The sequence below is a fragment of the Anomaloglossus baeobatrachus genome, chromosome 4 (genome assembly GCF_048569485.1).
Source record: "Anomaloglossus baeobatrachus isolate aAnoBae1 chromosome 4, aAnoBae1.hap1, whole genome shotgun sequence".
Lineage (NCBI taxonomy): Eukaryota > Metazoa > Chordata > Amphibia > Anura > Aromobatidae > Anomaloglossus > Anomaloglossus baeobatrachus.
Genome location: NC_134356.1, coordinates 148,752,502 through 148,774,729, shown reverse-complemented (window position 1 = coordinate 148,774,729; position 22,228 = coordinate 148,752,502). Strand labels below are relative to the sequence as shown.

Here is a 22,228-nt window from a genome sequence, read left to right as displayed (position 1 = left end):
TCTCTGTGCCCTAATCCTCTGTCTGTGTTCTGTCCCCTAGTTGTTTTGCCATTCCTCTGTCCCACCTCCTTCCTTCCCACAATAGCCCTGGCTGTTCCCCCCTCCCCTACCTCCCCACTCAGTTGTTTCCTCTGGTACTGACCTCAGCCTGATCTCGATTCCTCCTCTGCTTGTTCCTCCGGTCTTCCTGCTGCCCATACTGTGTATGACCTGGACCTATCTGACCATCCCCGCATGCCCCACAGCTTCAGCTGTCCGGCTGATGCTGGCAGACACTGCATCAGCACACACTGGGAGTTCCCCTCCTTGCTCATTCAGCTCAGTATAGTGTATTTTCCTGTGAAACTCTAGCTTCCCTGCTGGCAGCCTGACACTGTGTTTTGCGATGCCTTCTCATAGAGGATCATAACATGAGTGAGCTCGGGTCAAATCTTATATTTTAGAGACATCCAATAAATTAGCTGACCTCATTAGATAGATAGGCATCCGCTCCCAATAGTGCATGATACATTATTCAGTGTCATACTAAGGCCCTCCCACATCCAAGGGAAAGATGGCACCCAAATGTATGTCAGGATGTTGCCATGACCACCAAACACCAGAAATCCGGCACCCACAGCGTATGCCATCTCAAAGTGACCAGCAATGCCTAATTCATTACCTTGAGAAGTAGTCTTAAGGGGGCTTTACACGCTAGCGATATCAGTACCGATATCACTAGCGTGCGTACCCACCCCATCGTTTGTGCGACACGGGCATATCGCTGCCCGTCACACACAAAATCGAGCTCTCCCGTCACACGGCTTACCTGCCCTGCGATGTTGCTCTGGCCGGCGATCTGCCTCCTTTCTAAAGGGTGCTAGTCGTTTGGTGTCACAGCGACGTCACACGGCAGGCGTTCAATAGAAGCTGAGGGGCGGAGATGAGCGGGAAGTTACATCCTGCCCACCTCCTTCCTTCCGCATTGGCGGTGGAGGAAGGTAAGGAGATGTTCCTCGCTCCTGCGGTGTCACACACAGCGATGTGTGATGCCGCAGGAACGAGGAACAACATCGCTAATGAGAGGTAAACGATTTTTTGTTTAAGGACGACCTCTCCGCAGCAAACGATTTTGGCCACTTTTGCGATCGTTTTAGGTCGCACATAAGTGTCACATGCTGCGATATCGTTAATGACGCCGGATGTGCGTCACTAACTACTTGATCCCGACGATAAAACATTAACGATATCATAGTGTGTAAAGCCCCCTTAACTCTATCCCTTGATTCATTATTGAGGGCATATGCCGGCTCCAGACATTCTGAGGTCACATGATCAAGTGTCATATCACACAGCGTTCAGAGGTCACCTGACATGGTGTCATATGATGCAATTCAACCACAACTGTGCAATTAGTTTGTCAGCAAGGGGAGGGTGCATCATGCATTCATTGGGTATGTTGCTATGATGCCAGGACACCAAAAAGGCACATGGTTTGTTATGTCAAAGTTCAAAACTGCATTCAGGAAGCTGTTCAAAACATATTTGTGTACTAGATAAAAAAAATATATAGATAAAGTAAGATCTAGGTCTTTTTTCAACCTATGTAACTATACAATGGTTATTTTAAATAACCATTATTTTACGTATATATTTTTTATAACACAAATATATTTTTTGTACAGCTTCTTGAATGCTGAGTTGAACTTTGACATAACAAACCATGTGCCTTTTTAGCACCATTGGTGAGCACATTGCGTTTTATTTAAGCTGTGTTGCTGATACTACTTTGCAACCTGGTGGCTTTCCTGAGGAAGAAGTGGAGATCACTTTGAAATGTGTTGAATAAACTATCTTATACATTATCTACAAGCGATTAGCTATTTGAGTTCCTCCAGCAGTGCAGATAGTAACCACATCACACTCCAGTTCCTTTGCATTTCATCCAGCCTTACAGCTCGCGACATCTGCAGCAGCTTTCAGGCTCTGACCAAGGTTGTGTGAGACACAACCATACTAGGTGAGGAACCACTCTTCTTTCAATGTCTTACATTATTGCAGATAAAACTCTATTTGTCCTTGTTTTTTTAACACAGTTTTTTTTTACATGTAGAACAGGAAAGCAGACTGTTAAGCAGGCTTTACACGCAATGACATCGCTAACGAGATGTCGTTGGGGTCACGGAATTCGTGATGCACATCCGGCCTCGTTAGCGATGTCGTTGCGTGTGAAACGCACGAACGACCATTAACGATCAAAATTACTCACCTAATCGTTGATCGTTGACGCGCCGTTCTAATCCCAATTATTGTTGCTGTTGCAGAACGCAGGTTGTTCGTCGTTCCTGCAGCAGCACACATCGCTATATGTGACACCGCAGGAACAAGGAACATCACCGTACCTGCAGCCTCCGGCAATGAGGAAGGAAGGAGGTGGGTGGGATGTTCCGCCCGCTCATTTCCGCCCCTCCGTTTTTATTGGGCGGCCCCACATACCGCCCCCTTAGAAAGGAGGCGGTTCGCCAGCCACAGCGACATTGCTAGGCAGGTAAGTACGTGTGACGGGTCCTAGCGATGTTGTGCGTCACGGGCAGCGATTTGCCCGTGATGCACAGCCGACAGGGGCGGGTGCTTTCACCAGCGACATTGCTAGTGATGTCGCTGCGTGTAAAGCACCCTTTAGTCTTTGTATATCTCATATTGGTATCATACCTTTTCATTTAAAATAAGCTTTAGAGGCAGATTCTGATGTGCCATCCATATATCTTACTATCACATTTACATACACTGATGAGCAAAAGGGTAACAATGTTTTGAACTTTTTATTTTCAGGCTCAATATCTCACCATCCACTACAGCTTGGAATGTGAGACCGCCTTAATTTTATAGACAATCACCTTGGCTATCTGACAGATAAATTTGCCTTGCAACTACTTAGCATATGATTAGTTATGCAGATTCCTGTCATGTTACTGCGTTGTTACTATTTTGCTCCTAGTAAACTGAATTTTTATTTTTATTACTTTGTTAGTATTTTGTAAATCCACCTTTGGCTTTCAACACTGCCTGAATCCTTTCAGGCCTTCTGTCGATCATATGCAAGCATGTTTCAACCGAAATCTGATCCCAGGTCTCTTCAACACAGTCTTAATATCGGTGTAAATTCATCAACTTACTTGTGTATGTATACATCTTTTTCTTCAACTCTACCCACAAGTGTTGAATTGGGTGCACCTTATGATGATATTGAAGTCGAGGCTTCCGCAACTTTTTTGGGCCACCATTTTGAATTTGAGTAACATGCGTCGCATGGTGCTTGCATGGACATCTGTGATCTCACTATTATGAAGCATATGAGCCACTTTAACTTCCATATTTGTCACATCAGAACTGATAGACCTTGTAATGAACCGTCATGTTGACTCCGATATTATGCCTGGGCATTCCCATCTTGGCATTTGAATGGATGGATGGATTTCATTTTGTATTCTTCTTCGAACTGTCATGGAACTCACATGATGCAGTTTGGTCATTTTCTTGACCGAGAGACCGTTATTGTTGAGCTGGATCATGCTGTTTCTCTTTTCCTAGGAAATCTTTTTTATGATTGCTCATCTATTCAAACCATTGACCTTACCCTTGGGAATCAACCAAATAACATACTAATCTATTTGAGAATGTGAGAACAGGTTGTAATTTGAAACACAGGAAGAAAAAGATTTTTCCACCACTAGGATCAAACAGTAACAATGCAGTGACATTACAAGAATCTGCATAACTAATATGCAAAATAGATGCAAATCACATTTATGTATGAGATAGCCAAGATGATTGTCTATATAGTGATAGTAGACTTACGTTAAAAGTTGTAGTGGATGGTGAGACACGGAGCCTGAAAATCAACAATTTCAAAACATTGTTACCCTTTTGCGCGTCAGTGTATTAAGAAAAACACAGATTTCTCTGGAATAAGATATTAGTTATAATGAACTGTGTCACATAACACCTGCAGTTTATCTTGTCTAAGTAAGAGAGAAATTTGAGCTGATTTTTTATAAAGGATAACAAGTTAAAGATGCAGAAGGGAAAGAAAGAACTGACTGTGTGAATAAGGAAGCTGAATTCTCTTATAAGATATAGTAAAAAGTTTCTTATATTTGCCTCTACTATTGATTTATACAAAGTTTGTTGAAAATACACTTCATTTTTTTAAGCATCAAAGTTTGATTAATAGCAAAGCCAACAGTGAATGGTTCTGCAGAGTTGGCTCATTTTATCTAAATTACATTTCATGCCTAAATCAGCATCAAAGGTTCTAGTGCATAAAAATGAAATGATCTATTCTATGTTGAGAAACAATAACAATGATATTTACCCTAGCACAGATCTTCTAGCAAAGTTTTTTTCCTCAATAATTAATTTTTTTTTATTATTGAATGCACAAAAATGGTCATGTCAACTGCGTGTCGATAAGTACAAAAGATCTCAATTCAGTGGTCTATTTCTATAATATTTAGAGTTCCCTAGGGCCCTTTCACACTGCTATTACCTGCGTTCAGTGATCCCATGGGAGCTTCCCTTCTTTGCCCCGGCCAAACGGGTTTTGGATGCATGCGCTGACGGGACCATTGACTAAAATGGTGCAGACGGAGTCACCGTGTGCTCTGTCTAACAACATTTTTGGACGTATGCGCTTTCTGCAGGTGGACACCCAGACGTAGTATTTACAAAAATTGACTTTATTCAATGAAATTTAGAAAAACAATAGGTAAAAACAATACAATGACAAAGCATTGGTAAAACGCACTTTGGGTGTTTGGTGGTTGAGTATAAATTACCTATGACTTGATTGATGCTTGTGATACCCTGAGTGCTATTGGTACTAGGGCAGATGTACGTATTTAGTAATTTTTCATTTTTTTGTATGTGATGGAATATTGATTTATAAATATTACATTTCATATAATATAATCATCATGTGCGCATTATTCCCTATATTACTGGGGTTGCCAAAGTTGCTCACCAACTAATTGTAATCAGTCTGTCTGTATTGTCGGTACTGTTTTTTCTTATTGCTTTTACGAACTGCTTTGAATAAAGTCTATTTTTTTAAATACCTAGTATTTTTTGTCCTGACACATGTCACTTTTTAAGGTCTTCTTGAACTGTATAGTGCTTTCTCGGACACCCACAATTACTGAGATTAAAAGTTTTTGGTAGCTTAAATTTCATATGTCAGCAGGATTTTTCTTGCCAAACTATTTATATGTGCATGTAACACTTTCAAAGACAAGTCTAGCAATATATTTACATGGCCAGTCCATTCCTCTTTTACTGAGAAATACATGTGTGAACTGATATCCAACTTTTTGTAGATTTGAAGCCTCTGTTACTCCAAATCTATTCCAGGCCCAGTGCTACCGTCTCCTGCTTGACTGACGACTCCTGAATTCACATGACATTGAGGCCAGCCAGTCAAGCAGGACAAGGCGGCATTGGGTGAGGAATGGAGCTGCAGTGACAGGGGCTTTAGATTTATAATAGTTCTTCAACTTAATTTGCAAATTAATTGAAATACTGATTCCACCCACCTCCTTCCTTCCTCATTGCCGGCGGCCGCAGGTAAGGTGAGGTTCCTCGTTCCTGTGGTGTCACACATAGCGATGTGTGCTGCCGCAGGAATGACGAACAACATCGTACCTGCAGCTGCAACGATAATTGGGAATGGACCCCCATGTCACCGATTAGCGATTTTGAACATTTTTGCAACGATTCAAAATCGCTCATAGGTGTCAAACGCAATGACATCGCTAACGCGGCCGGATGTGCATCACAAATTCCGTGACCCCCAACGACATCACTTTAGCAATGTCGTAGCGTGTAAAGCGGCCCTTAGAGGCAAAAAATCATTCTGACATGTCCTTTAAAGTAGTTTAATCACAATCTAATATAAAAGAATGGGACAGTGGTGGAAATTCTAAGCATGGGGACATGATTTGGTTCAGTACTTTTTCTAAAGGATTGGTTGAATGCTGTCAGCACTCAAGGACGGAGAGCTGTCTATTACCATGTATTGGCAAATTAAGAAAGATTTTCAGATTTACAATAAATAGAATTCAGTTCAAAATTTTTAACGTAGCTTTATTCATTATCTAGTTATTGACACGTTTGTGACATGGAACAACGACAGTAACCCACTAAAGGATGTGCTCAAAGTGCTGCCCATTGTGTTGAATTGTCAACACGATTCTCTTCTCCCACTCTTAACACACCGAGAGCAATACCGCAGAAGAAATGCTATCACAGGCCCACATCCTGGATCTGTGGTATTGCTCTCGGTGTGTCTCCATTATTTTTTCTCTATGTGTTTAATGTGTCACATGATCCCCTTCCCATTGAAAAAAGAAAAGTACTTGTATATCATCATCCAGTATAAAAGTTATTTTATTTCAGAACTATATTAGCCATATAATACAACAAAGGTTAACATAGGGATCTTTGTCTGCCTCTATTGTTTAAAATTAATCTATCACCAGGTTTTTACTACCTAATTTGAAAGAAGCATAATGTAGAGACAGAGATCCTGCTGCTATCAATGTGTCACTAGCAGGTCTGTTAGTGTTATATTTATAAAATATTCTTTTTATCAGCAAGAGATTATCTCTATAGGACTAGAATCCTTCCTCCATGTAGTCAAACCATGCACCAATCCATGAATCACAGCTTTATGCATATGCAGAGTGTATACAGAAACCTGCCAATCAGGGGTGTGGGTGGGGTTATACAGATCTCAGCATTCAGAGCATTAGTAGACCTGCAGAAGATAAAACAGGGATATTATATAACGCACAACATGCAATCCAGTAAGTGATATTGTGAAACCAGGGTCTTTGCCTTTACATAGTGCTGCTGTCAAATGTAGTAACAAAATCTTGGTGACAAAATCCCTTTAAGTGGAAGGAAATACTGTTCTGTAATAGGAAGTTGCCTGATGAGCAATCTTGTAAATTCAGGAATTTTCCATTTTCTATCAGTTTTGTTTGATAACCAGAAAAATATTCATATATTACCTTTTGCACAGTCTGAACCGTGGAATCCTGGAAAGCAATGGCAGACTCCTGAAACACATTCACCATTTCCATCACAATTTCTGGGGCAATCCTGAACAGAATCTTAAAAGAAAAACATATGGTAATTTAATATAGTAGTAGTGTAGTAGGTTTTCTTTTTATATGGACTGAAACAAAAAAATGAAAATTAAATCTATGTTTGAAAATGTAGATAGGTTATACAGGGATGATAACTGATACATTTAGAAATATGTCTTGCCTATTGATAACCCATCTATACTGATCTTAAAAAGAGATTAAAGATGATGGAAAAGCACGACATTGCATGGTGGAAGTAAGGCTGCTTTCACACTACGTTTTTTTAACATGTGTTATGAACATTTTTTAAGGCAAAAACGGATCCGGTGCAAATGCATTTTCATTTCAATGCATTTGCAATGGACTCGCGTTAACATGCGTTTACGTTGGGTTTAGTCAGGATCCAGCGACTTGCAGTTTTTTTTACTTTTTTCAAAAACGCTATTTGTAGCGTTTTTGAGCAGCGTCCAAATACTGCAAGTCGCTGGATCCTGACTAAACAGCACGCAAACGCTTGTGAACGGTGGTATACTGATAAACAGGATCCTGTTTGGCCAGAAACCAGCCTGGTGTGGTCAGAGTCTCTCTCTATCTCTCTTCTCTCCCCTCTATCCTCTCTCTCCTCTCTCTCTCTGTCTCTCCCCTCTCTCCTGTCTCTCTCTTCTCTTCTCTCTTCTTTCCCTCTCTCCTCTTTTTTTCTCTCTCCTCTCTCCTCTTTTCTCTCTCCTCTCTCCTCTTTTCTCTCTCCCCTCTCCTCTCCCTTCTCTCTTTGCCTCTCTCCTCTCATCTCCTCTCTCCTTTCTCCTCCTCTCTCATCTCTCTTCTCTCACTCTCTCTCCTCTCTATTTCTCCTCTCTCCTCTCTTCTCCTCTCTGCTCTCTCTCTCCTCTCTTCCCCTCTCCTCTCTTCTCTCTCCTCTCTTCTTCTCTCTTCTCGCCTCTCTGCTCTCTCCTCGTCTGCTCTCTTCTCTCTCCTCTCTTCTCTCTGCTCTCTCATCTTCTTTCTCCTCTCTTCTCTCCTCTCTTCTCTCCTCTCTTCTCTCTCCTCTCTTCTTCTCTCTTCTCGCCTCACTGCTCTCTCCTCTCTTCTTCTCTCTGCTCTCTCATCTTTTCTCTCCTCTCTTCTCCTCTCCTCTCTCTTCTCTCTTCTCCTCCCTCCTCCTCTTCTCTCTTTTCTCTTCTCCGCTCTCCTTTCTTTTCCTCTCTTCTCTCTATCGTCTCTCCTCTCTCTCTCTCCTCTCTCTCTCCTATCTTCTCCTCTATCCTCTCTCTCCTCTCTCTTTTGCCCCCAGCTGCGTCTGAATTTCCAGTCTGTCACGTTCAGTTCCCCAAACTCCCGATCACATGACTCCAATGCCCATAAACTTCAAGTAACAGGATCCTGTAAAATAACACATGCGTTTCATGCGTTTCTCTTTTCAAAAACAGGATCCGCTTTTGCAGCAAAAAAATGTTCATGAGGCATGTTAAAAAAACGTAGTGTGAAAGCAGCCTAATTGAAAGCAACTTTGAAACATGTAGCCGATACTATGTTGATGCACTGGTCCTGAAGAAGAGGTATATCCTCGAAATGCGTAGACCGATGGAATAAAAGAATATGTTTATAACATCAACGTGCTACATCTTCATTTTGGCTGATGCGCGTCATTAACCCCCTTTTCACTCTGATTTGTATGCACATCCACGTGGGGCTGCAGCAGACGCCATCATCCTATGCTCTATCAGTGGTTGTGACTATCACAACCATTTCAGGTGAGTGTATTTTTCCTGATCTACCTCACTGATCTGTTGGTATTACACTATCAGCGCTCCTTATTTTTCAGCTTAGAATATAGCCTATGCATTTGATAAAATTAGCTGTGCTTATATAAATGTAAAACTGATTAGAGAAGAATGCACATGCAAAGTGCAAGTTGGAAAACATACATGTTGGATAGCGTCAATTTCTATTATATTGCTAAATATACAGTACTAGTTAAAGGCTTGAAAACACATGTTTATGTAATTTTTTCCTTATTCTTATTGTCATGTACACACTGAAGATTGAAACTGCAGTCAATAAATCTACAAAGAAACACATATGGAAACAAGGAGTAAAGAAACATGTGTGAAACAAACAGATTATGTGTTAAACCTTAGATTTTTAGATTTAACTTGACAGTTGCTTCATCAGCTTGTTACCTGGAATGGCTTCCAAAGAACTAGTATGCCTTATCAACAGTTCATTTGTGGAATCACCGACCTTCAGAAAGTGTTTGCGACCATTAAGTTGGTTTTGCAGAGCCGGTGTTGGAGCACAGTTCTATACAGTGCTTGGCCGTAATCCACAACTATTCAAAGTCAGAATAAAGAAAGAACCACTCAACTAAGTAAAGAGAAATTCCATTCTATCTTTTATTTAGGATATGAAGGCCATTCAATCTGGAAAAGTGCTAAAACTTTGAAGGTATCCTCAAGTCCAGTCATGCGTTAGGATGAAAATGGCTCTCATGATGGCTGTGTGGCACCCTGTGCCTAGTCACCACAGATAATAACTACATGTGTATTTCCATCTGTATAACATATTGTTAGCCTTGATGAAATATGTTTTTCTCTGCTGCTCACCACAAAACACACATTTTCATACACTCCCTTACTAGGGCTATTCTTTTGAGGGAAAACCAACACTTCAGACTGAACCGTAGAAGGTGATTGGGGAGGAGCTTAGTTCTGAGGTAAATTCAGTGGGAGCCAGTGCGAGGTGAAGTAAGGAGTGCAACAAGGAGATAGTTTTGCCTGAGTTGGCTGCAAAAACCTCTGGAGGTCCAGCTACACTTGGCAGGGTATCAGTCTCTAGGTCACTAATCCTTTCAAGGTCGGTGACAAAACTGAGAGACTACAGCCTTTTTACAAGGGGCAGTGAAATTCCTAGGAGCACAGTGGCATGTGTGAGTCTGGAAATGTCTAGAAGAAATAGTGAGTTTTCCTTCAGGATTCCAGTCACCTGCTCGCCAGAAAAGATAACAAATCCAGGATACCAAGACACCTATTCCCAGGTAGGGAAATAGTAGCAGTGGATGAGCACACTATCACCATACAGCACAGGAACCAACTCTCGTCAGGGCAGGAAGTACCCCATCATTGGATACTGTGTTAACACTCTGTAGAGCTCCATTAAAGGTAAAAGATCCCTGTCCTGTCTCTGGCTGAATTATTCCCTACTGTGCCATCCTTACCTCAACACATCCCCCAGGACCCAGCCCTAGTTGGGGGGCAAGAGGACAACCCTCTGTCACTGCGCATCACCACCTAATTCCTAGGACCCTCCAGCAGTGCCCGGCCATAGCACAGTCAAACATCCCAACTAGAGTCACAAACTCATTATTTTTTTTTTTTTATCCCCTTTTCTAAATATTATTTTTACTCCCCATTACAAAAGCCTGTCGCTCGCACCTGGTACGGCTACATTGCCACTCAGAGCCACCACCATGACATCAAAGGTTTACCGGGAGCAGCATAGCTGCCCTAAGAAAAGAAGACTAAATATTACATCTGCTGCAGAAGATGAATTCATCTGAGTTAGCAGCCTCAGAAACAGCAAATTGACAGCACCTGAGATAACAGTCCTCATAAATGATGCACAAACATCAATTAGAGGACACATCTCAACATCAACTGTCCAAAGGAGACAGTAAGAAGCAGGCCTTTATGGTTGAATTGCTGCAGGGAAGCCACTACTGAAGACTGCAAACAAGACGAAGTGACTTATTTTTGCCAAGTAACTCAAGCACTGGACAGTTTATCAGTGAAAATCTGTCTGATGAGTCAAGATTCAAAATTTTTAGCATGCACCGCCATGTCTTTGTGAAATGCAGAAGAGGTGAGTTTATACATTTGTGGTGCCCACCATAAACCATGAATGGAGAGGTGAGATGATGTGAGAGTTTTTTCTTCGTGACACTGCTGGTGATTTATTTCAAATTCTATGTACAGTATATACTGTAGCAAGAAGAGAAAGAGGTTAATCCACTCTGCCATGTGGAATGAAGATGATTAATTAAAGATCAATAGTGTGATTTTATTTTTCTAAGCGTTTTGGAGTGTTAGGAGACCTTCTTTTGTACGTTTATAGTGTATTTATATTTTATTTTTCTTATTGAATGTGAAAAGTACTCCTTCAGGAATCACTGATGTACATCACAAGCCGATACAAGGATGATCCATGTATACAGGATGATCAATTTCTGAAAAAGGCGCCCAGGTAATGGTCAGTCACCTGATGAGTCTCAAACACATACATACATTATTGGTTATTGTAAAAATAGAAGTATAAAAGGAAATAAAATGAAAAAAAGAACAACAAAAAAATGTGGGATATGATCCCTTGTGTGATAAGTGAAACAGTGGACGTGGGGAGAATTAGTCCAACAGGCTAGCAAATTAATCATGCTGGAAATTCTATCAGGATGAAAATAGCTTACAAAAATCAAGAAATGAATAAAGGCTGCATGAAAGAATCTAAGTGAATAGTATTATGTGCAAGAGAGGGAAGTGGAGAAGTCGGCCAAAAAACCATGCAGGAAACAACATAGATTGTGTCTTGGCATATAGCAAAAACTATATTGATTAAATACATTTTCCGTGATAAGCAAATAAATGTGCAGCATGTCTACTCTAAATTTTATAGGGATTGCAGTACGGCATTGAATGACTGAAGCCCAGCCAGAAAAAAGTAACAAAGTGGACATGTACTGTGACTACTATTCTGATGAGAGATTTAATAACATTTGATCATAATCAAAGTGTATGCAATTTATATATTAAGTTATGAATTACTGGATATCATCAACTAAGATACTCCAATTGTTAATATAAATTATGTGTTTCATAAATGTATTATTGTTGTGAAAATGGATGTATCAATAAAGTTTAAATTATTTACTTTAATGTGTTAAAAATAATCTTGTTAAAAATAAATTATTTCATTTATTCAAACTCAATTGCAAGAATTGTTGGTAGAAAAATATTGCTGATAAAATACATATATTTACTTTATTAAAGCACTGGTAGTGATAAATGGGTAGTGAAAGACTGAAATCGCTGCAAATGAGTATAATAGAAGAAACAGCGGAGGGCTTATCTGAATGCAGACCATGGGAAAATCTGATCTGCGCATGTCGGGAAAGGTTATTTGAGGACAGAGCGTGGGAAAGAACTGCTGTGCTCCTATCAGATGTAGGCTACATGCTGCGATCCCTAAAAAATTAAGGGTGGACTTACATTTTATTTGTTATCATGCAAAATTAAGTAATTCAATATAGTTTTTATCTATTTATAGTTTTGATATTCTTTTTGTTTTTTAAATTGTATTCATATACTTACATTTCTACAATAACCAATAATGTTTTACACTCTCATCTTTCTTTCTTTCACTTATATTATGTTTGCATTTTATTTTTCTTATTGAATTTTAAAAGTTTGTACGTGTTTGAGACTCATCAGGTGCCTGACCGTTACCTGGGTGCCTTTTCTGAAATTGAGCATCCTGTATACATGGATCTCCTTTATATCAGCTTGTGATGTACATCAGTGATTATTCATCCTGAAGAAGGAGTATAACACTCTGAAATGCTTAGAAAAATAAAATCACACCATTGATCTTCAAGTCATGGTCGTCATTCAACATAGCAATGCAGATTAACCTCTTTCTCCTCTTGCTATGTACATCGATTACCGATGGGGTCTGCAGCAGCCAGAGTACATTTTGTACACTCTTCATAGTAGCTGTGAATTTCACAACTATTCCAGGTGAGCAACTCCATGTAGAGTTTTTATTTCTGGTTGTGACGTTTTCCCGGGACCACAGACACAGGGTTACAGTCACGAACAGACTAGAGGCAAGCCATCCACTAAACAGGATCCCAAGAACCCCAAAACCTTTTAACCCCTGTAGAGGCATCTGGAATTACTACAGAGTCCAGGAGATCACTGCTTATGAAAAGCCTGAAATCCAGGGAAGAATGGTCATCAGGCAGGGTCAAAACCAGGATGGACAAGAAATTAGGATAATCAGCAGGCAAAAGAGTTGTAAGGAAATCAGGATAAGGTCAAAACCGGAGATAGCATCGAGGTACAAAAACAGCAGGCAGGAGAATGGTCAGTGAACAGCCAGAGATGAAAACACAGGGAATAATGGTATAAGAGCAAGGTATGAACCTGTGTCGCAGCAGCAATAATACTATAGCTATATCTGGCAAAGGACAGCAGACCACAGAAGGTATAAAAAAAAGGTGTGGAAGCTGGAAGGCACACACCACCACAGTCAGCCAGTGGTACTGCAAGATCTCACTCATCTTTAGTAATAAGCCATTTTGCAATATTCATTAACATAGACTATGCATATGATGCATCAGAACCATGTATAATGAAAGTTAAAAAAAAAATCTTGAAACTTGTTTTTAAGAGATGCCATACTATTTGCACATAATGATTTTTTTTCTAAGCAAACTCTCTGCTCCTTTGCTTGAAAGCACAAGAAGGTAGTTTTTCTATATCCAAAGGTGTATTTAGTGCAATCTCAGGTTGACATATGTCTGCGGTGCCCTCTCTTATTGCTGATCACAGAGTGCAGAGGCTTTCAGCTTTTTCCATTGCCCTTGATAGGAAAAAATTTTTGATAATAGGCATATTTGCAGGAGCCTCTGAACTGAATGAAATGCTGTTTCTTTCTCTTGATATCTGTCCAATTACTGTCATTGCTATTTTAAAATGCTTTCCTGGCTATTAGACGGGTTACCTCTCTCTGACTTCTCAGTTGTGGCTTCCTCAATCCAATTTTCGGAAAATATATATATATATATACATACAGTACAGACCAAAAGTTTGGACACATCTTCTAATTCAAAGAGTTTTCTTGAAATACTTAAAAAGAATGTGAAACAACTGAAAATATGTCTTATATTCTAGGTTCTTCAAAGTAGCCACCTTTTGCTTTGATTACTGCTTTGTACACTCTTGGCATTCTCTTGGTGAGCTTCAAGAGGTAGTCACCGGAAATGGTCTTCCAACAGTCTTGAAGGAGTTCCCAGAGATGCTTAGCACTTGTTGGCCCTTTTTCCTTCATTCTGCGGTCCAGCTCACCCCAAACCATCTTGATTGGGTTCAGGTCTGGTGACTGTGGAGGCCAGGTCATCTCGCGTAGCACCCTATCCCTCTCCTTCTTAGTCAAATAGCCCTTACACAGCCTTGAGGTGTGTTTGGGGTTATTGTCCTGTTGAAAAATAAATGATAGTCATACTAAACGCAAACCGGATGGAATAGCATGCTGCTGCAAGATGCTGTGGTAGCCATGCTGGTTCAGTATGCCTTCAATTTTGAATAAATCCCCAACAGTGTCACCAGCAAAGCACCCCCACACCATCACACCTCCTCCTCCATGCTTCACGGTGGGAACCAGGCATATAGAGTCCATTCGTTCACCTTTTCTACAAAGACACGGTGGTTGAATCCAAAGATCTCAACTTTGGACTCATCAGACCAAAGCACAGATTTCCACTGTTCTAATGTCCATTCCTTATGTTATTTAGCCCAAACAAGTCTCTTCTGCTTGTTGCCTGTCCTTAGCAGTGGTTTCCTAGCAGCTATTTTACCATGAAGGCCTGCTGCACAAAGTCTCCTCTTAACAGTTGCTCTAGAGATGAGAAGGTGTGTCCAAACTTTTGGTCGGTACTGTGTATATAGATATATTCGACAATCAATATATATATATATATATATATATATATATATATATATATATATATATACGGTAGAGACCAAAAGTTTGGACACACCAGATGATCTGGCTTCTACAGTCACCAGACCTGAACCCAATCAAGATGGTTTGGGGTGAGCTAGACTGCAGAATGGAGGCAGAAGGGGGGCCAACAAGTGCTACGTATCTCTGTGAACTCCTTCAAGACTGTTGGAAGACCATTTCTGGTGAATACCTCTTGAAGCTCATCAAGAGAATGCCAATAGTGTGCAAAGCAGTAATCAAAGCAAAATGTGGCTACTTTGAAGAACCTAGAATATAAGACATATTTTCAGTTGTTTCACACTCTTTTTAAGTATTTCAAGAAAACTCTTTGAATGAGAAGGTGAAGATGTGTCCAAACTTTTGGTCTGTACTATATATATATATATATATATATATATATATATGTATATATATATATATATTTTATATTTTATATTTTGGTGGGGTTCATCCTTACCATTATTACATTATTACTTGCTGCACTTTATTGAAAAGATGCGATACCCTTTACATTATTTGTAATAAATAATGCTTTGATTACACTTCAGTGGCCTTTTTCTGCCTGTACCCATTTTTGTATACATAATTTTTGCATTGCCTTGTATTGGTTATTTCATAACTGTAGAACTATTTTCCATCCATGTTCATGGATTGTTTTGCCAATTTCTCTTTGTACCAGTTCCAATATTAAACATAATTTTACTTACACTATACTCTGTTTTTTTTCCTGTTTTTTTGCCTCTTTTTCGGAGTGTGCTATGTGGAGTAATAATTTGTAATGCTCCTTTGTTTTTGACTTATGGATATCTGGATACCAATCATGAGGGAAGAATGTAGCAATACGGAAGCAACATCTCAAGACATCAGCCACAAACGTAAGTAGGTCTTCCAAATAGACAATGACCCGAAGCATACTACCAAACTGGTTACAATGAGGCTTAAGGATAGCAAAGTCAATGTTTTGGAGTGGCCATCACAAATCCTTGATCTCAATTCTATTTAAAATTTATGGGCAAAGCTAAAAAGACAGGTGCAAGCAAGGCGACCTACAAACATGATGACTCAGTTACACTTGTTCTGTCAGAAGGAATGAGCCCAAATTTCTAACAACTATTGTGAGAAGCTTGTGGAAGGAGATCCAAAACATTTGATCCATGTCATACAATTTAAGGGCAATGGTACAAAATACTAATGAAAAGGATGTAAACTTTTGATTTGAACAAAGTAACAAAAATGACTTAAAACATTCTTTCTCATTATTTTGGCATTTGGCAAATTTGAATAATTTTGGTAATCCTAATTAACCTAAAACAGGATTTTAGAACAAGATTTATTCTGATTTCATGTCAGATAGTGAGAAAAAGATGCATGTGTATCTTCATAGTGTATGTAAACTTCTGGTTTCTACAGTATATTCACATGAGTTCAAAAGCTATAGATTTTCTATGTGGATTTGTGCACATAAGATCTTAAGTAGTGATGAGCGAGTACTAAAAAGCTCGGGTGCTCGAGGCTCGGGCCGAGCATCCCAAGATACTCGTGTACTCGGCCCGAGCACCGAGCCCAATGTTATCCTATGGGAGACCCGAGTATTTTTGTGAAATGACCACCGGCAGCATGTAGAAACCCTAAAAATGGCACAAAAGTCTCAGAAGAGTGCTCAAATGACATGGCAACAGCATGGGGAAGACCCCTTGAAGCATTTATCACTCAAAAGTCACAGCTGTGAACAATTTTGTCCGCGTTTTACGCCATTTTTACGGACTCACCAGAAAACCTTTCAAAATGACACCAAAATGAATTTTCATGGCGGAAATGTTAAGGGCACATACCCAATAGTGAGATAGAGCTAATGTATGTTACTTTTTGAGATCAATACATGAAAGATTTTACGTAAAACATTGTGTGGCACTCCGATGTCCCTGAGAAGAGACGTACATAAAGGCCTCTGAGTCTAATGTGCCCATTTTGAGGAACTGAGTCTTTGTAGTATTTTCCTTTGCCAGGGCAGTCCAAAATTGTGAGGTTCACCAATGACCCTGCATACAGACGTGCATGAGGGCCTGTAAACCTGAAGTGCCTATTGGAAGGAAGTGGGTCTATTGTAGTATAGCCCTTAGGCAGGGCAGCCAAAAATTGGGAGGCTACACGTTGTCCCTGGATAGAGACGTGCATGAGGGCCTGTAAACCTGAAGTGCCCATTGGAAGGAAGTGGGTCTATTGTAGTATAGCCCTTAGGCAGGGCAGCCAAAAATTGGGAGGCTCCACGTTGTCCCTGGATAGAGACGAGCATGAGGGCCTGTAAACCTGAAGTGCCCATTGGAAGGAAGTGGGTCTATTGTAGTATAGCCCTTAGGCAGGGCAGCCAAAAATTGGGAGGCTCCACGTTGTCCCTGGATAGAGACGTGCATGAGGGCCTGTAAACCTGAAGTGCCCATTGGAAGGAAGTGGGTCTATTGTAGTATAGCCCTTAGGCAGGGCAGCCAAAAATTGGGAGGCTCCACGTTGTCCCTGGATAGAGACGTGCATTAGGGCCTGTAAACCTTAAGTGCTCATTGGAAGGAAGTGGGTCTATTGTAGTATAGCCCTTAGGCAAGGCAGCCAAAAATTGGGAGGCTCCACGTTGTCCCTGGATAGAGACGTGCATGAGGGCCTGTAAACCTGAAGTGCCCATTGGAAGGAAGTGGGTCTATTGTAGTATAGCCCTTAGGCAGGGCAGCCAAAAATTGGGAGGCTCCACGTTGTCCCTGGATAGAGACGTGCATGAGGGCCTCAAAACATTAAGTGTCCATTGTCAGGAAGTGGGTGTATTATAGTATAGCCCTTTGGCAGGGCAGCCAAAAATTGGGAGGCTCCACGTTGTCCCTGGATAGAGACGTGCATGAGGGCCTGTAAACCTGAAGTGCCCATTGGAAGGAAGTTGGTCTATTGTAGTATAGCCCTTAGGCAGGGCAGCCAAAAATTGGGAGGCTGTACGTTGTCCCTGGATAGAGACGTGCATGAGGGCCTGTAAACCTGAAGTGCCCATTGGAAGGAAGTGGGTCTATTGTAGTATAGCCCTTAGGCAGGGCAGCCAAAAATTGGGAGGCTCCACGTTGTCCCTGGATAGAGACGTGCATGAGGGCCTGTAAACCTGAAGTGCCCATTGGAAGGAAGTGGGTCTATTGTAGTATAGCCCTTAGGCAGGGCAGCCAAAAATTGGGAGGCTCCACGTTGTCCCTGGATAGAGACGTGCATGAGGGCCTGTAAACCTGAAGTGCCCATTGGAAGGAAGTGGGTCTATTGTAGTATAGCCCTTAGGCAGGGCAGCCAAAAATTGGGAGGCTCCACGTTGTCCCTGGATAGAGACGTGCATGAGGGCCTGTAAACCTGAAGTGCCCATTGGAAGGAAGTGGGTCTATTGTAGTATAGCCCTTAGGCAGGGCAGCCAAAAATTGGGAGGCTCCACGTTGTCCCTGGATAGAGACGTGCATGAGGGCCTGTAAACCTGAAGTGCCCATTGGAAGGAAGTGGGTCTATTGTAGTATAGCCCTTAGGCAGGGCAGCCAAAAATTGGGAGGCTCCACGTTGTCCCTGGATAGAGACGTGCATGAGGGCCTGTAAACCTGAAGTGCCCATTGGAAGGAAGTGGGTCTATTGTAGTATAGCCCTTAGGCAGGGCAGCCAAAAATTGGGAGGCTCCACGTTGTCCCTGGATAGAGACGTGCATGAGGGCCTGTAAACCTGAAGTGCCCATTGGAAGGAAGTGGGTCTATTGTAGTATAGCCCTTAGGCAGGGCAGCCAAAAATTGGGAGGCTCCACGTTGTCCCTGGATAGAGACGTGCATGAGGGCCTGTAAACCTGAAGTGCCCATTGGAAGGAAGTGGGTCTATTGTAGTATAGCCCTTAGGCAGGGCAGCCAAAAATTGGGAGGCTCCACGTTGTCCCTGGATAGAGACGTGCATGAGGGCCTGTAAACCTGAAGTGCCCATTGGAAGGAAGTGGGTCTATTGTAGTATAGCCCTTAGGCAGGGCAGCCAAAAATTGGGAGGCTCCACGTTGTCCCTGGATAGAGACGTGCATGAGGGCCTGTAAACCTGAAGTGCCCATTGGAAGGAAGTGGGTCTATTGTAGTATAGCCCTTAGGCAGGGCAGCCAAAAATTGGGAAGCTCCACGTTGTCCCTGGATAGAGACGTGCATGAGGGCCTCAAAACATTGTTCCCATTGCAAAGGAGCGGGTCTCCTGTCGTTGTAATGTCCATTCTGCAAAGAATGGGCGAAAAAATTTACCACTGGGGGTATACCTGAAACAAAGGCCTAACTCTTGTAACGGTCATCATGGTGGCGCATGAGGAGAAGGAGGAGCAGTCCAGCGATTATCCAAAGTCCAGAAGTGTGTACCCATGGGTTACTGGAGGTACATGGCAAATTCCCGTTACAAACTTTAAATTCCGCTCTCATTTGCTGGTGGTGTGGTGAAGTCTGGCCCAATCCAACCCTTGTTCATCTTGATCAGAGTCAGCCTATCAGCATTTTCAGTTGACAGGCGGGTGCGTTTATCTGTAATGATTCCACCTGCGGCACTAAAAACACGCTCTAACAAAACGCTAGTGGCAGGGCAGGCCAGGACTTCCAAGGCGTAGAGAGCCAATTCATGCCACGTGTCCACCTTGGATACCCAATAATTGTAAGGCACAGAGGAATGTCGGAGTACAGTTGTTCGATCTGCAAGGTACTCCTTGAGCATCTGGGCAAACTTAGGATTTCTTGTGGCACTACCCCGCACCTCAGGGGCTGTGGTACGTGAGGGGCTGAGAAAACTGTCCCACATCTTAAAGACTGTTCCCCTACCTCTGGCGGATTGGACTTGTGCCTCTCTCGGCTGTACGCCTTGGTTGTCCACTGATTCCTGACCTATGCCGCTAGCGTTTTGTGAGGGGAATGCTTTGCCTACTTCCGTGACTATGGCCTTCCGGAACTGCTGCATTTTGGTTGACCTCTCCGCCTCGGGAATAAGAGACATAAAGTTCTCCTTGTAGCGTGGGTCTAACAGTGTTACCAACCAGTAATGATTGTCGGCCAAGATGTTCTTAACGCGAGGGTCACGAGACAGGCAGCTTACCATAAAGTCAGCCATGTGCGCCAGACTCTTAACAGCCAGGACTTCAGTAGCCTGACCAACACGATGACTGAACATGCTTGAACATGCTGTCCTCCTCCTCCTCCTCCTCCTCATCTACCCTGTCCTCTGGCCAGCCACGCTGAACCGAGGATATGACTGGTGTGCATGTCATATCCTCAATTTGGCCGGAGATTTGCTCCATGTCTTCATCCTCCTCCTCGTCATAGTCCTCCACTGCACGTTGTGATGAGACGAGGCTGGGCTGTGTGTTATCACCCACACCCACTACTGTTTCTTGCTGCAACTCATCGCGCTCCGCCTGCAATGCATCATGTTTGTTTTTGAGCAGAGACCGTTTTAGAAGGCAGAGTAGTGGTATGGTGACGCTAATAATGGCGTCATCACCACTCACCATCTTGGTGGAGTCCTCAAAGTTTTGGAGGATGGTACATAGGTCGGACATCCATCTCCACTCCTCAGGTGTTATGTGTGGAGTTTGACCCATTTCCCGACGGCTTAGGTGATGCAGGTACTCAACAACTGCCCTCTTCTGCTCACATATCCTGACCAACATGTGCAGAGTTGAATTCCAACGCGTGGGGACATCACACACCAGTCTGTGAGCCAGAAGATGCAAACGGCGCTGAAAGCCGGCAAGGCCGGCTGAATCAGTAGGTGACTTTCGAAAATGTGCAGACAGGCGGTGAACTTTTACCAGCAGATCAGACAGCTCTGGGTATAACTTTAGAAACCGCTGAACCACGAGGTTGAGCACATGGGCCACGCATGGAACATGTGTCAGCTGGCCTCGCCTCAAAGCCGCCACCAGGTTCCGGCCATTGTCACACACGACCTTTCCTGGCTTTAGGTTCAGAGGTGTGAGCCAGTGATCTGCCTGCTGTTTCAGAGCTGTCCACACCTCTTCTGCATTGTGGGGTTTGTCACCTATGCAGATTAGCTTCAGCACAGCCTGTTGCCGCTTCGCCGAGGCAGTGCTGCAGTGCTTCCAGCTTGGGACTGGTGTGGAGGGTACAGTGGATGAGGATGCGCAAGAGGAGGAGGAGGCTGAAGAGCATGACATTCCGGAGCTGTAGAGTGTGGGTGAAACACTGACTGAGGTAGGGCCTGCAAACCTTGGTGTGGGAAGGACGTGTTCCGTCCCTCGCTCAGACTGGGTCCCAGCTTCCACAATATTAACCCAGTGTGCCGTCAACGAGATGTAGCGGCCTTGCCCACAAGCACTTGTCCACGTGTCTGTGGTTAGGTGGACTTTGGGTGAAACAGCGTTGTTCAGGGCACGTGTGATGTTTTGTGACACGTGGTTATGCAACGCGGGGACGGCACACCGGGAGAAATAGTGGCGGCTGGGGACCGAGTAACGTGGGACAGCATGGAAAAATGGTGTGCACTCTGCCCTGATAAGGGGAAGGGGGTTGAGGTGCTAGTGAGAGGACCGAGGTCCGAGTTACAATATATATATATAAATCACTGCACTCTCAATCATTTGAAAAAAGTATCAACAGATTCGTTTTTGTGCAAAAATTAATACTTTTATTGGTACAAAATTTTTTTATATAAATTCGAGAAATTAATAGATAGACTAAGTGGAAATGGGACGTTTCGGCCTAGTAAAGGGCCTTCTTCACGCCAATATACACTAGAAGAATATGAAACAAACAAACAATAATCAATATATACATTATAATACAAGATTAACATGGGGATACAATAAAGTAGTTAAACATACGTAGAAATAAAAGGATGCTATCATGTCAGCGTTGAAAAATTGAAAGAGCAGTAATAAAGTACATACTGGTAGTTTGTCACATGAGGAAAAGGAACAAGCAAATGAAGAAAGAAAAGGAGAGACGAAGAAAGACAGAAAGGAAAAAGGAAAAAAGAAAAAAGAAAAAAGAAAAAAAGAAAAAGGAAATAACATGGGGCAGGCAACATGATGGTCTGTATGAATGGTATACCATACCTCAGTATCTGTGAGGTGGTTAGTTCAGGTTCTGTACGTGCAGAAAAAGAAGTTTTTGCAGGGGATACTTGAGGAGGAGCACCACTTCAATTCATTAACTCTTGCATTAGGAGTCCTAGAGAGTAAGTCCTACAGAGATATATGTATAAAAGGGTGGGGGAGGGTATCAAGCGTGTGTATGAATTGTTTCATATTCTTCTAGTGTATATTGGCGTGAAGAAGGCCCTTTACTAGGCCGAAA

At 42.2% G+C, this 22,228-nt stretch overlaps 1 protein-coding gene across 6 annotated transcripts in view; it reads right to left on the bottom strand.

The window, feature by feature from the left end:
* The window catches only part of TENM2 (teneurin transmembrane protein 2), a 4,009,156-nt gene that overhangs the window by 1,870,862 nt on the left and 2,116,066 nt on the right, over positions 1-22,228 (bottom strand). For all 6 annotated transcript variants that reach the window (XM_075344552.1, XM_075344547.1, XM_075344548.1 and 3 more), the window contains one exon: positions 7,050-7,151. In XM_075344552.1, the coding sequence (XP_075200667.1) occupies positions 7,050-7,151 (102 nt within the window). The remainder of the gene's footprint in view (positions 1-7,049; positions 7,152-22,228) is intronic.